The sequence below is a fragment of the Malus domestica genome, chromosome 16 (assembly GCF_042453785.1).
Source record: "Malus domestica chromosome 16, GDT2T_hap1".
NCBI classification, from domain to species: domain Eukaryota; kingdom Viridiplantae; phylum Streptophyta; class Magnoliopsida; order Rosales; family Rosaceae; genus Malus; species Malus domestica.
The window spans coordinates 25,222,143-25,237,696 of record NC_091676.1 but is presented as its reverse complement, the minus strand read 5'-3'; the positions used below and the strand labels follow the sequence as shown (position 1 = coordinate 25,237,696).

Here is a 15,554-nt window from a genome sequence, read left to right as displayed (position 1 = left end):
CAGATTTTGTTTGTGTAAGGTGTGAAGAACATATGAGAGTTGGGAGAGAAAGAATGGTTTGATGAGTGACCGAAAGTCGAAGACTAAGAGAGAGATGAATTTCTAGAATGGTTGAGTCCATACTAAATGTATGGACTTTAACAAACAATCAATTATAACACAACACCTAATATGGGTATTTAGTTAAATATTTTATTTTTTACGGTGCGGTTCGGTTTCGGTTCGATTTCAAAAGGCTGAAACCAAAACCAAACTGTTTTCCTTCACTGCGGTTCGGTTTCAAACCGAAACCGTTTTAAAACCGCAAAACCAAACCGTTCGATGCGGTTCAGTTTGGTTCGTGTTTCGGTTTCAGTTTTTTATTTCAAGTGCCCACCCTTACTAATGAGAATAAGTCATTTTTGCTGCTTCACGTTTTCAGTTTTTTTTTTTTTTTTTTAACCAAAAATTGTGAAAATAAGTTTTTTTAAGTGTTTATCAAACACCTTTTTTAGCTTAACTTTTTTTAATACCCACTTTTTATAAAAGTATCTCAATACCAAACCAATACTACATCTGGCAGTGTGCAAATTCTTTGATTTCGAATCAGGTCGATCTCACACATCACTCGCACGTCTCCTACACTTCACACCTTGCGCAACCCTGTTGATTCAAACACAACAACACAGTGTTTGTTTTCTTATTCTGTTTTTTATATTTGGATTTAGATGTTGCATTGCAGTATCTGTTTTTTGTTTATCTTCTATATTTGAGTTTAGACTATGTGTTGCAATCTTTGTTCTAGTTTTGCTTTTACATTTGTGTTCAAACTATGCAATGCAATGTCTGTTTTTTATTTTGCTTTTACATTTAGATTCAGACTTTGCAATGCTGCAATGCAGTGTTTGTTTCTGGTTTTGCTTTTATATTCGAATTCAAACTCTGAAATGCAATGTCTATTTGTGTAGTTCTATTTTCATATGTTGTCCTCAAGTTTTCAAGAGATGCAAGCATCGCCTTCACCATTCCAAATACTAACTGAATTGCAAAATTAAATAGCAAAAAGGGCCAAAAATCTAAAGCATGAATTTTGCGATTTGATCCACCGCTTAACTTCGTCCTCGAGCTTCTTGCACAGTGTCTTCAAAATCTCATAAATATTTAATTGATTATGTCCAAAACAAAAATTGACCATTGATATATGATTAATTAGCAAAGATTCTCTTAACATTTGGCTAAACAACCTTTATGTGGACTGTGGAGTGTATTGTATTAATACGGGTAAAATTGAAAATAAGATGTCAAACAAAAATTTTGGAGTGAACTTAGACATGGTATGGGGTTTAAATAGAAAACTCTATCCAATTTGCGGTTTATGTTTTAACTTAATATTTCTCACTTAGAAGTAGGGTGGTGCTATCCATACAGTTCTTTTTACCTCATACGCCCGTGTTAATTTCTATCATTTGATTCTCTTTAGTTCATTCAATCTGACAACTGAAATTAACAGATGTGTATAATATAAAAGGGGGTGTGTGATAGCACCATGCTCATTTTTGGATTAGTGGCAAAGCCACTAAAAACCAGAATGGTCTGTGGCCCATCTTGCCCTTTTGTTTTTCTCTTCTTGCTACTATAACAAAGGTTGATGCATATCAATCTAGTACCCTTAAAATTCAAGTGTGTTCTAATCTAAACTGTTTTCTATTCCAAGTCATGCCCTCATTATTCTCTCTATCTCTCTTATTGCAGCGCAGTCTTATTTACTTCCCCTCCTTATTCTATCAGCTTTTCTTTGGCTTTGGCTTATATTTTAAAATTTTCTTGCTTACTCTTTACCTCATATTCGGATTTCTGGATTTGTGCAATGTTTTTAGTTCTCTCTATTCAATTTAGGGTATTTCAATTTTCATGCGCATTACTCCAGTCTCTCATGTTCTGAGTTCAAATTATCTATGTATGTGAAAGGCTCTCCCACAAATGAAATTCGCGCTCCTCTATTGATTTGGATTTGTTTTAAAAGAATTTGTATTGACAAAAACTTTGAGTAGAAGAGTGAGGTGGACAGCCGGAAGGAGTAGGTGGTGGTAAAGAGAAGGGGACGGATGTAGCGGAATGAAAGGGTAAATAATATGACGATGGTGTTTAATATAGATTTGGAATATTTGTTGCATTGTGTTATAAACATGTTGGAGGTAGGTATGGGCAACGATTATGGCGAGCGGGTAACCGCGGTTATTTACCCATAACCGTTTATACTCATACACACATAACCATTTATCTGTTGGGTAATTGCCTAAACGGTTATACTCATACCCATAATCGTTTATAAACGGTTAACTATACCCATAACCGCACACTCATTTAACTGTAACCGTTTAATACCCGTTTACCCATTTACCCTTTTTAACCCGTTTATCTTTCCTTTTTTTTACCATTACCCCTTTTTCATCCGTCTATATGTTTTTTAACAACTTGAAAATTAAAAAACAATTGTCATAATTTTTTTTTTGACAATTAAATACCGTTATAGGTACATTCATCATACTTTTAAGTCCTTATATTATTCTAATAATTGAAATAATAGTTTACGGACGATATTTTTAAATGTTACCAATGAAGGTAAATATAATATTTGCTAAGTATTATTGGGTTACAAAAATTGTTTAGAAGTCATTTATATCAAAACATTTTTGTCAATTTCAAGGTTACCCGCAAGGAATTTAAATTAATTTGGCGAATTCCTTGATGATGAGAATCATCATTCATGTAGCAGTGTTATTGAGAGAAGAATTGATTAATTCCTTGCTAATTTATTGGGTGCTAAATATTATTGGATTGAGAACATGGTTTGTGTTAGTTTTACATATATAAAATAAATAGGTAAACAGTTACCTGTTTATAACCGCGTTAATACCCATAACTGCCCATTTAAATTTCGCGGGTAAACGGTTATACCCATAACCGTTTATTTATCTAAACGGTTACCCATAACCGTAACCGTTTAATTTAAATAGGCGGGTAACCGCGGTTACCTATAACCAATGGGTATTTGCCCATCCTAGTTGGAGCTGAGTGTGGTGGAGGAATAGGTGGTCTACTAAAGCTTCAGGATGATGTACAAATTTGTGGATACCAAGATGTACATATTATGTGGAACATGATCAGTAAAGCTCAGCAGGAAGAGATGATCATCTCAAAAGCAATACCACAGCCAGCTTTCAAGCCAAATAAAAATCAGATACAAAAACCCTCTTGGTCTCTGAGGACCTTCTATTTTACCACCCATGCAAAGACCCCAGTTTTGGTCAGACTGGAAAATTATTCGGTTCAGGAAGCCAAATATTAGTGTGTTTTATTATGCATATATATATATAGTTCTTAGGCCCCTCACAAATTTATATGATCACTGTAACTAATACAAATATCAGCGCAGTTACTAGCAAAGTTTCTTCCTTTCCAAAATGTATCATCAAGCAATTGCTATGTAACTATTGTACACAACAATTTATAAAATCCCAAATCAATCTAGAGAGAGAGAGAGAGAGATTAAGAGCTGAGCTCAAGAAACCGTAGTGCCATGGGATGCTGGGCTTGAGATAGTTGGTCTGGTTTGAGAACTTCAACAATTTCCCCATCCACAAGTAGGCAAACAATATCAGCAATCCTCTGGATTTGTTTGATGCTGTGAGAGACCATCACAATGGTCATCCCCTGTTTCTGCTTCAGCTTCTCCAAAGCACCTTCTATGCGCTCTGTTGATATTGGATCCAATGCACTCGTTGGCTCATCCAGCAGCAAAACCTTCCCAAAAGTATAGTACAACACATTACCAACAATGGCAAACATAAAAAAAAGAAACATTGTTTGACTCCGTACATGTAAGGAGTTATTCTTCCTTACCATCAAATCATAATCTGACATATGCAAAAATAACTTATTAAGATCACAATAAGAAATTCTGATAGATGTCAAACCGTCATTTGACTGCACGGAGGAGTGACTCCTTAAATGTCACATGAGCTCATTAGGATCACGAAAAGAAGAGTTTTTTTAGATAAATATCAAACAGTGATTTGTCTGTAAGAAGGAACGACTTCTTGAATGCAAAATAGAGTTGAGGATGGTCTTGTAATGGGTTTTTACCTCAGGGGAATTGGCGAGGGTCCTAGCGAGTGCAACTCTTTGGGACTGACCCACAGACATTTCAGAACCAGTCTTGGTGGAAAAAGATGAATCAAGGTCTACAAGTGTCAGCAACTTGTGAACGTCCTCGTCACCCACCTTCTTCCCCTTTAATTGAGGGCCATAACGTATATTGTCTGCAACTGTGCCTGAAAGATGAATTGATCACAGTTCTTAATTTGCAACTGAAAACAGATACACAAGTATATATTCATAGAGCTTTGCTCTCCTGCGCATCAAAGAACAAAAAAGAAAGGTATCTCAACCGTTCATTCATGAAAAAAAATACAAACGCGCGAGGAAGAAGTTCCGGATATTCATATACTACTGCACTCCAAATTCTTTCCTGGAAGACTTGATACCAAAAGAGGGGGAGAATTGACATAACAATCGTTGATCCAATTCTCGTTTACTATATTACAATCATCCAATTCTCATTTACTATATTTACTATATTAGACATAGAGAGATTGAAATCTCAACATCATCCAGTAACCAACCAACGAGCGATTACTCTAATGGTATTTTTGTTCCACAATGTTAGAAGAGGCCTCCTGTTTGAACCCCGTCACCTCCAACGATCAAAAAAAGGAAAACACCATCACACCATCCAAGTAATAGGACAAGTAGGTTTAACCACTGTTATTATAGAAATATATATATATATATATATATATATATATATATATATATATATATGTAGGTTGTGTGGCAGCAGCATAGGACAAATTGTTCAAAGGACCATTAAAATACAGTTGGTAAAAATTGGGTTGAGTTTTAAACTTCAAATGTGAGTAAGCTTTGGAATTGAACCACTCCACCCCAAAAGAAAATCCAGCAATAGGCTCGATATAAAAACTTCATGGAAAAGGAAATCTGATGGTGCTCTTGAATATTTTAACCATTAAATCTTGATTATTGTGTCTTTGATAAAAAAGTTCGGGATAGTTTGTTTTCTGTTTTTTTTTTTAAATTTTTTAGTAAACTCCAGAGTATAGAATATATATAAATAAATAAATAACTAATGAAAAATGTTTGAAAACTTTGAGTTTTAACGATAATGACAAAATAAAAGGTAAAGTGAATAGTACCAAGATTGACTTTTTAGTGTAAAAATGTGATTTTTCGTTAAAGTGAACAGTACCGGGAGTTTTTCGTTAAAGATCCTTAAAAAAAATCCATAATTAGAATGCTTAGGGCAACAGTGACAAAGATGCATATTTACTTTACAATATTCCTAATCAAACCCATCACGGTTTGATATTATAATCACTCTCTAATCTCTATTACAATGACCAAAAAATATTGAAGGCCCCCTAAACACACCAAGATGCTTTAGGGGAAAGAGGAATGGTGGATATACCAATCTATTTATTTGATTTGATAAACTAAATTACATAAAAGCTGATGATTGAAATATAACTTAAATGTTGATAAACGTGTTCATTTTTATTGGTGACACATTATTTAATTCTAAATTTTATCTACAAATTAGTCTCCCTAACATTATCCTATAACAATACGCCAATTGACCTTCTGATGTGTGAGAGAGAGAGAGACTGTTAGTTGGGGCATATGATCAAAAGGGTTACCTTCAAAGAGAACGGGAAGCTGGAAGAGCATGCCGACCTTGCGGCGGAGGCTGAGAACGTCGACGTCCAGAATATCACGACCGTCCAAGAAGACAGTCCCAGACGGCGGTTCCCAGAGGCGGTTGAGAGCTCGAAGCAGCGTTGACTTGCCGCTGCCGCTGGGGCCAATGACCCCCATGATCAGGCCCTTTGGTATGTCCAAGGTCAACCCATTGAGTATTGCGGCTCCGGTGGTGTCTGATTTCTTGGCCAGATTTCGTATCCGGAATTTCACGTCCCCATCAGCTTCTCCAACGTCCACTGTCAGTAGGTGCTCTCTAACTGTTTCATCCCCATCTACCAAGCGAAACTCACAATATCAGATTTTGACTGATGGATGGAAACTGCGTTAAATTACGTTGTCGGACCGTCAAATCTATACCCTTGATAAGCTAGGCTTTTTGTACAAAGATGAAGTCTAAACTCTAGATAAAGTCTAGGCTTTATATGTACTGATAATATAACATGTCAAATATCTGATGTTAGAATGTTAGCGCGTAGGATTAAGTAATATCGTACCAGCAAAGGAGAGGTGTGCCTGACCCGGTGGAGGTGAAGACATTTGTAGATTTGTGTGCGTGTGAATTTTAATGTGTGTTTCGGAGGATTGGAGAGAGAGAGAGTGTGAGAGAGAGAGAGAGAAGAGAGAATGGTGTGTGTTTATTTATGGAAGATTTGAGGTTTGGGAGGTACATACAATTACAAGCGAGTGCATAAATAAAGCCTTCTCCAGAGCAGACTGCATCAGTCCAACAGTGACCTGGGGAGGTAAAGCCTTCTCGGAACAAGATGCGTTGTGTTATTAGACTGGAATGTCATTGTAACGCTGTAACCCGATCCTCCTAAAGAGAGAGTGGACACATTCATTCATTCCTAAATGCTACTTTTATTGTGAGACAGATAAGAAATCGATAATGTAATAGGATTGTCCAGTCAGCAGTGGGACATACAGGCTTTGTCAACTACTGCAAGGTCTGGTGGTACGGATTCTAAGGAATCGAAGGGAAGATAAGTCTCCTTTCCTAGCTTGAAGACTTCCATGTGATATGTCAAAACATTTTGTTTTGATTCTTTTGTGACAAACCAATCACCAACCTTGGTAAGATTGAAGAAGATTTGTTTCTGGTTTTCCTTTCATGTTGCTTTCACCTATTTCTAAGATTCTAAAGAACGTTAAGTGCTAATAGGACGGCGGGTTGAGTTGTAGCGCTCATATATTATTTTTGAGCTGAATAGAAATAGAATAATACATGAAGTATATGCATCCAACTGAGTTGTTCACGGACTAGTTGTACCAACCGTTTTTTTGAGGCATATAATCATACAATTTAAAAACATATTAAGCATATAATTAAATATTAGTTTAGTAAAACTCCACTACCTTCTCCGTGGATTGTGTAATTATTTTACTACAGTTAGGGTTTTGTCTTTTCTCAATCGATTTGATTTATTCAATTGAATCTTTGTTTAGGGCTCAAAGAAAGGAGATGGGTCTTCTTCCTATTCGGGACCGTCGATGCCGGCGAAGGTATGGCAAAGTGGACAAGCTGGAGGAGGGCGAAGAAGAGCCTTCAGCTTACAATTCTCTCCATGCATTTGATATCAGTTGGCCTGGTTTAACCGCCTATACCGCTTAGCGCCTGCCTAGACCAACTCCGATTTTCCCTAATGTTTCGCCCCAAATCACCTCAAAAGCCCACCTAGGCACCACCCAACTCATTTATAGCCAATCCTTAGTAAAAATGAAAGTAACTCACTTGGAATTCAAAAATATTTTTTCTAAAAGCATCTTCAGTCATTTTAAAAGCACTTCTAAACAAGCCCAATAATTTTCACGCTACTCTTCTCCCCCTTGTACACTCCCTTCATTGTTTATGTCCGTATATTCTATTTTGATTTGTTGAATCCAGAAAGCCGTAACGAAGGGGTGTGCAAGTGGGGCAAACAAAAATGGAACAATGGAATCACTACCCTAAACCCAAAAAACGAAAGCAGTGCGCGGAGAGAAAGGGAAAGCAAGAAAAGCCCAAGAAATATGTGATCTTGTGCTCAACCCTCCCGCACCTGTGTTCTAACACAAAAAAAATTCCAACTTCAGATGATAGAGAAAATTTTGCGTTATTACATGTGTTACGCAGTTAATATTGCACCCGACAACCGAAGCATGAGGATCAATTGTAAGATTGAAATTCTGAATAATGTCTAGTATACATGGAGCATTGCGACATGAGCGTGCTGCAACGAAAGGCAACACATGGGTACATTTTCTGCCTTCAAATGGTGATCGAATCAGTTCCGGCCAGAAGACTCAAATGACACATCTGGTAACAGAGAGGAGAGACGATCCTCCTCATGCTATTTCCAACGAGAACCACCAAGTCTAATCACCTCTTCACCACCATTATCTCCCCTGGGAATCCTATCCATGCTGGCATCGCCTTTTTGGTCACTTACATCCCCATAAAGATCCCTAAGTTTTGCCAGGTTGCTAGATGCAGATGTTCTATCCTTGTTTACATCTCTCTGTGGGCTCGAATGAAGTGTAGTGCCCGCTTGCAAACTCCGACTTTGACTCCTGCTTCTACTGCGGCTCCGACTCCTACTCCTACGAGAATGCCTACCGCCATCACGGCTACTCTCATATGGATCCCTTCGACTCTCTCTCTCTCCATATTTGGACCTTCCATCATAATCAGAACTTCGTTCTCTATCCCTCTCTCGCTCCCTTTCCTTATCCCTAACTCTATCTCTTGCTCTGTCTCTGTCTCTGTCTCGGTCCCGCTCCCATTCCTTGTATCTTTCTCGATCCCGATCACTGTCCCTATCCCGATTGCGATCCCGGTCCCTTCCCCTGTCCCTGTCTGAATATTCTCTGTCAGAATATTCACGGCTCTGACTGCGACGGGTCCTTTGATCATCACTACTGGCTTTATCATAAGGTGGTGGCGGTAAGGTGCGACGAACAGGTGAGGAGTCCCTTGTTGAAGCACGATGTGGAGCACGTTGACCAAAGGAAACTGAAAGAGCAGCTTTCACAGAAGGTGGGCGACGAGCTGTGTCATCAGATCCATGGCGGGTAGCCTCTCCAGTAATACCAGATAGTTTGGTGGGGAGTTTCATCTTCTCAAGATTAGCTACAATCTGCCGCATAACAGGAACAGGGATGCGGGGGAAAAGGGTATCAAAATAGTACTGCAATAGCACAACAAAGTTAAATCACTTCACCAACAAAAGCAATGAAAGTGTTATGTGGACAGTGAAATAGTATTTAAAGCACTGCATGTTAAGAGCGTTAGTTGTCTAGATAAACTGCATCTAAAACTATGCAGAAAATGTGAAAAATTAACTATGATTAGTTACAGAAACTACATATGTATATAAATGAAACATATATTGTAATGAACCGCAAAGCAAATATTGATCTAACTTCGTCTTAGAACACAACTAACAAACAATTCATAACACTCTTGGACAGTTTCAATATGGTGAAACTCAAATTTGGAAGAAATGGTATTGTTTTTACGTGTTAAATTTGGACCTTAACAGTAGCACTCTGAGACCATGCTTCAAAGCTCCACGGACCTGTATTCAGACCTTAATCGCACTGTAATCTGGAAAACCAGCAGCTGTGACTGTAATGGACTGCATTGTCGGAGCAGTAGACAGAAGATTTTAAACTATTGTCCTAGAAGGCACCATCAACTATTTTACAAAATGCTTTCTAGGCTGATATGCATGTGTAAGTGTGTATTAAAAACATATTGGAAGTACATTTCTTTTTTCTAGTCAACTGAAAACAAACCACTGTTTTCTACTACAGACAATAATACTCCAAACAACTTTAGCTGGTTAACTGACTTTTTCCTACCCACTTTGGTACTAGGTGTGGCATCTCAACAGATGAACTCTTGAAGTGAAAAGCAGGTGCATAAAGAGCCTCACATGCTACACAAATAAATAACTGTGCTGTCACTTGAGAACAAATTTTCTTTGTAACTTAATTTCAGTTTAAATGGGAAGCTTGCTTAAGATATAGACTACTTGTTCAATATTTCTTCTGTGTAAACGATCTCAAATTACACCAGTCATGACTTCTATCTTTCATTAGGAAAAACACAATCAATATAATTAGTGTATTTTGTTATAGATATCCTCTGCAGTTAAAATGTCCATAAACTATATCCAACTAATCATCGGATAAAATTGATCGAAATATGATTCGGTGGGCATGTCTTGGTGGACAAAGAGCTCCCAATAGGCAAACTAATGATATTTTTGGCCGGTTAAATGCTAGACATGCAGGCAGTAGTATTAGGTACTTCAGCATTCTAGATATGGTACAGTTGCAAATGCATACAGCATGAATACTGAGGCTGTGGCCTTTTATTTTCACCATAAAATTTCAAATATAAAGCATTCTTTAACGAAACTAACCTGCCCAAGCAGCAAATCGCGCACATATACACCCATAGTTGTCATCCGTCCATTGGAACCAGGAGAAAATTCCTGAAACCAAAGCCAACACATAAATAAATAACTCAGGGAGAACAAAATCAATATGCTAACATAACAATACCAAATAAAAACAAGTGACAATTGTCATAGAAGTTGCATCAGTGGAAAATATATCATAAGCATACACAGATACAGATAAGGTGGAAACAGTTGGTACCCACAGGATATATAGAGTTATAGAAATGGTTTTGAGACCAGAACTAACAAAAGAGAACAAAAAAATGTATTCAAGATCTCAAGTCCATGATGCACTCAACTGTGGATCCAATGGCCAACTATGACCACTAATTGTTATCTTCTATCAATGTCAAGTACAAAATCTCAATCAACTCTTACATGCTACCACCCCACTTCCAGACAGTATAAAATTGCGGCTCCTCTCTTCCTGTGATGCCATGGCACTAAACTGCAGATCCCCTGGTGAACTTCAACGTTAAAGAGCCATTTAGACCAACACTTTAACAGTGACACCTCTCTTCGGCAGTGTAATTTAATATGTCCAGATGTATCCTTACATGGGAATGTTTAAATCTAAACAAGGCAAAGTCAAAAAATTTGGAAAAGAAAACTATAAAAAAGAGTATTTTTTTTTTCTAATCAGTAGGGTTTAGACACTTACCACTTAGAATGTTTATAAGTCCCCTTCAACCAATGATGGTTTTTATGACTGCTCTAAACTTTTGTTTTATTACTCATTGGATGAAAATTCAATGGTAAATTGTAAGTGACTTATGAAAATTCTGACCGGCAGGTGTCAGAACATGATAAATATTGCAGTCTAATAGTTGGTGTCAAAAGCAATTTTTGTCCAACACCCTCTATATTTGTGATCTTCTATGCCAATAAATAGCTAGACCTTAAAAGAACACGGGCCTAGAACAAGATGAGCTAAGATAGATCAAAAGAACTTCACCATACATAGAACTAGTCTGTATCTTTACTACATGGATCTAAATTAGTAGGATTTTCTACTTAGCGTGTTAACATCACTTCATTTCAGCCAAAGCCATAATGAAATCATATTGAAATACTTCCGTAAGTTGAACAAGTGTTTGTGTCTCAAATTTGCAAGTGAAATGTATTTAACACTTACACACAAAGCATGCCTACTCCACGTAATAGTAACTCCGCCACTATCAAAAATTCATGCCATGCAAATTGAGACACAAGTAAATGGTTAGTATGTTTTGTAAAGAGCACAACCATTGGGTATACAACAGCCAAAAGTTCCAGAGAGTTTCAAATCCATCAAAATTGGAAACAATTAATGTGATTTTCAGCTTTTGAATTTTAAGAACCAAAGGACTGCTCTTGTAAGAACCAAATGACTTTGACCAGGATCTATAAATTTCATAAACCTTTTTTGTTTTTTTTGTCAAATGAAATTCATAAACCTTGACAAATGCAAATGTAGCGTGCATGCTTGCAAGGGTGTTGAGAACCCTATTCATGCAGAAGCACCAAAGAATCATTCAAAACTCAGAGTTTGTAAACGGTAAACATAGGTTCCAGAAGGAAAAAAGGTCGTACCCAGTGCACAAGGCTTCCGCTTTACGCAAGGTCTGGGAGAGGTGAATGTCGGCTAGCCTTACCCCAATTTATGGAGAGGCTGCTCCCAAGTCTCGAACCCGAGACCTACCGCTCATGGGCGAAGGCACTTGCCATCGCACCAAGTGCGACCTCTTAAATGAAGCGAGTACATCATATTTGGTTCACATAAATGAAGCGTTAAAAATAGCATCTCCTAATTTTATATCACTAATATGCCTTCTAGATTGAACACTAAATCAAATCTAATGACAGAAACATCTTCGCCAACTACTAGACTTTGCCTTTTGTTTGGAAATTCTCCGTTTGTTTCCCGAGACTTTGCCTTTTGAAATGAACTCTTGAAACCATTATGAAGTGAAATAAAATTTTGTTAACGCTTGGAATTAGCTATTAGCTAATATTTTTACTTTGTGTATCACCTACTAAGAAAATTGTATACACTACTAAGAGGCAACATTCCAGGATAAACAACACACCACATGCCCGTTTTTATTACTTTCACCAGTCTTTTTTAGACGACGTGATTTGATAACTGAAAAGAAGTCCATGCCTGGCACCTTAGACGCATGTCTAAAAGCAGCTCCATAGCTATGATAAAAAGGTAAGAAACTTGAAAACTAAAATGCATAATCTATCATTTACCTCATCATCTTTAATATAGGGTTCAACCCAATTCCACAAAGTCTTTGGGTCTGCAGCATATCTCAAGTAGAGGAAACCCACCTGAAAACCAAATAGAACTAAGCCGATTATCGATTAAGAAAAATATAGCACATAACATATTAATGAGAAACATGGTAATTTCCAAATTCAAAACAACACATAAATGGAGTATATAATGTCAGATTAACATACATACCGCTCTTATGTAGGGCGAATCCTCGTGCTTTAAAAGACCGTGCATTTGCTTAACGGTGAGCTTCATGGTGAAGAACTTGTACAGCAGACAGAAGGCAGTTGACGGGCCACGGCAATTCCCGGTCATCCACGGCTCGACATGGTCTACTTGGTTGTAAATTTCATCAATGACTTCATGGTACGTCTTTAACCGGTAAAGCTCCTTGAAGTAGTCGGAAGATAGAATGTTCATACAAAGCACCTTCTCGAGCAATGAGTCAATGGATTTCCCACATGTCTGTACCTCCATCCACGCCTACGCTTCTGCAAAATTCAAACCTTTAATTATCGACACCAGCGTTTCAAATAAGCATAACATTATCGACATTAACGACAAACAGAATAAAAAGACTCATAATTTGCCCTGCCAGCCGATCCGGAGACGGAGACTAGGGTTAGGGTTAGAGAAATTAGGGTTAGGGTTACGAGAACAACCTCGAGGAAGGAAATCCACTTACTTGAAGCAATTTGGGGAAATTTCCGCCAAATTCACGATCTGCTGAGCAAGCTTCGAACCCTCTTCGCCTCTTTCTCTCCTCCTTTCTGAATCGCGACGTCGAGGCCCGAGGGTTAAAGCTTTTCTTCTTATTATTTTTACCTCTTTTTCTATTTTTTTTTAATCACAATTTAAATAAACAAATTAAAAGGACAAAAGAAGATAAAAGGAAACTACAGGCTTTACAGTTTTGGGTCAATGCGAATGGGCTTGTTTCTATTGGATTCTGACTTGAGATTGGGCTGCTGTTTATCATTTGGGAAAATACTTCGTTTATTTTGGGAATAGAAAATTATAATATAAACTCGTTTGAAAGTACTTTTAGAATGATTGAAAATGCATTTTTAGAGAAAATATTTTTGGTTTCTAAAAGTACTTAAAGTGCTTCATTCAAAAAGCACATACCAGGATTCATTTGCATTTTTACTTAAGATGGTGTATTCAATTGGGATTCCAAACGATTGTAATTCATTTAATAAATCTAGTGTTAGTCAAACATAATTTTAAGTGGTTCTCTGAAATTCAACATGTATTCATTAAAGATTTTAAGATAGTTTATTAAAATCCTTAGAAATATAGGTATATTCAATTAGGATTTTAAACAAATTTATAACAATCCAGGTGTATTCAACAAGCAATTTATTTTAAATAGTTGAAAATTTTGAGAGAATTTGAAAGATTTCATAATGTAATTTTTTAGAAAAATACGATAACTTTATTGAAGGAAATCAACTAGGCTGCAAATCTTGGCGAGGTTCCTCCTGTAAAGCACTTCGGGGTTTCTCAAACCAAACAAAAGAGTCACTACAAGAAAAATTTAACTTGGCAAGGCGATGAGCCACACCATTACAACTACGAGGAATATACAAGATTGAACACTTAACAAATTCGGCCATCAACTCTCTAATATCAGAAGCTATAAAACCAAGAGTAATCAATAGTCCCTCATATGTAAGCATCAGTTACTTCAATCGAGTCCGTTTCGACCTTGACCAAACGCCAGCCATCATTCCTAGCAAGCTGCAGCCCAACTCCGATTGCTAGTAGGTTCACCTACTTGACAGAGTCAAAACCTTGAAACCCCCTGAAACAAACCACCCCCACCACGAAGCACCCCTCCCAAGCTCTGCATTGGGCCACATCTTTGCTGGGAAGCCAATTGGCATTTCTAACGCTTTATTTGTCTATCATATGAGCTATATTTAAAGGGAGATTGGAATGAGTAAAGAAATTTGGAGGTAAAATACGAGAAAATTGATTTTTTTTTTCTTTTTTTATGGATTAAGGAACAACTGGATGGGTAGAATTTTGAATAAGTTTTGGTGTTGAACCTAATTTGCATTCATTTCCAATAAAACCTTTTTGTAAAAGGATTTTAACAATATTTTGAGTGATGTTAGTAGATGGTATTCGAACTGTTCTTTTTTTATTCATGTCAGCATTTTGTATAGAGGTTATTATGTCAGCAATAGTGTCTTTACAGATGATAAACTAAGATTTTTGTTTCCCCCGAATTTTGATATAATCAACATGCTCTTTTTCTTTTTTTTCTGAATTTTTTAATATTTATGAATTATTAAAGATATATATGTGATAGATAAACAATTTACTAATTAATTAAATAAATTTAATCAATTTCATTTGTTGATGCACAAAATCAGTGAGGACTTTGGTACAACAGAAAGTGTTAAGTTTGTGACATTCGCTAGATTGCTCCGATCACTAGTGTGGATAAGTATGCAAATGGATAGAGACAAGGAAGCAAACACAAGATGTACGTGGTTCACCCAGATTGGCTACGTCCACGGAGTAGAAGAGATCTCATTAATTGTGAAGGGTTTACATAAGTACATAGGTTCAAGCTCTCCTTTTATGAGTACTAGTGAATGATTTAGTACAAATGACATAAGGAAATATTGTGAGAGAATGATCTCTATTTATAGAAGAGAGTTTCTAGTTTCATTCTGACATTGACTCGTGTCGTGTTGTGATTGGCTTCTGATGTTGACAAGTGTCGCGTTCTAATTGGCTTTTGATGTCGACACGTGTTGCACTGTGATTGGCCTCCTGGTTGGAGGGAAACTCTTTTGGGTCCTTGACGGTATAACGTTGACCAATGCTCAGTAATTTCGGGAATGGTCAAGTATGGTACAAATAGTGCTCCCCTAAGTTCCCGAGTGAGGGAAGCTCCTTAGTTGGGGACTTGCAAGATCCAAGCCATTGAGTAATCACGAAACTTCTAAGTACCGAAGTGTGGTATCATTTTCACTTGCCTTATCTGTCTCATATGTAGATGTGGC

The 15,554-nt window shown here is 37.1% G+C and overlaps 2 protein-coding genes and 1 long non-coding RNA gene across 4 annotated transcripts; 1 reads left to right on the top strand and 2 right to left on the bottom strand.

The window, feature by feature from the left end:
- Window positions 1-3,308: 3,308 nt before the first annotated feature.
- Window positions 3,309-6,690, bottom strand: LOC103441956 (ABC transporter I family member 17). The gene is made up of 4 exons (XM_008380671.4): window positions 6,315-6,690; window positions 5,757-6,092; window positions 4,126-4,313; window positions 3,309-3,783 (listed from the first exon to the last, which is right to left on the bottom strand). The coding sequence occupies exons 1-4, from the start codon at window positions 6,355-6,357 to the stop codon at window positions 3,529-3,531; spliced, it is 822 nt and encodes a 273-aa protein (XP_008378893.1). The 5' UTR covers window positions 6,358-6,690; the 3' UTR covers window positions 3,309-3,528.
- A 5-nt stretch (window positions 6,691-6,695) lies between these two features.
- LOC114821930 (uncharacterized) lies at window positions 6,696-7,604 on the top strand. Its single transcript, XR_003769791.2, has 2 exons — window positions 6,696-6,894; window positions 7,267-7,604. It is a non-coding gene; the product is annotated as an uncharacterized lncRNA (long non-coding RNA).
- A 277-nt stretch (window positions 7,605-7,881) lies between these two features.
- On the bottom strand, window positions 7,882-13,523 carry LOC103441953 (pre-mRNA splicing factor SR-like 1). Of its 2 annotated transcripts, none has more exons than XM_008380669.4 (5): window positions 13,217-13,523; window positions 12,721-13,022; window positions 12,504-12,584; window positions 10,230-10,301; window positions 7,882-8,987 (listed from the first exon to the last, which is right to left on the bottom strand). In XM_008380669.4, the coding sequence occupies exons 2-5, from the start codon at window positions 13,006-13,008 to the stop codon at window positions 8,151-8,153; spliced, it is 1,278 nt and encodes a 425-aa protein (XP_008378891.1). In that variant the 5' UTR covers window positions 13,009-13,022; window positions 13,217-13,523; the 3' UTR covers window positions 7,882-8,150. The 2 variants fall into 2 exon arrangements, with proteins under 2 accessions (XP_008378891.1, XP_008378892.1); XM_008380670.4 differs by having other exon boundaries at window positions 13,194-13,336.
- Window positions 13,524-15,554: the final 2,031 nt, after the last annotated feature.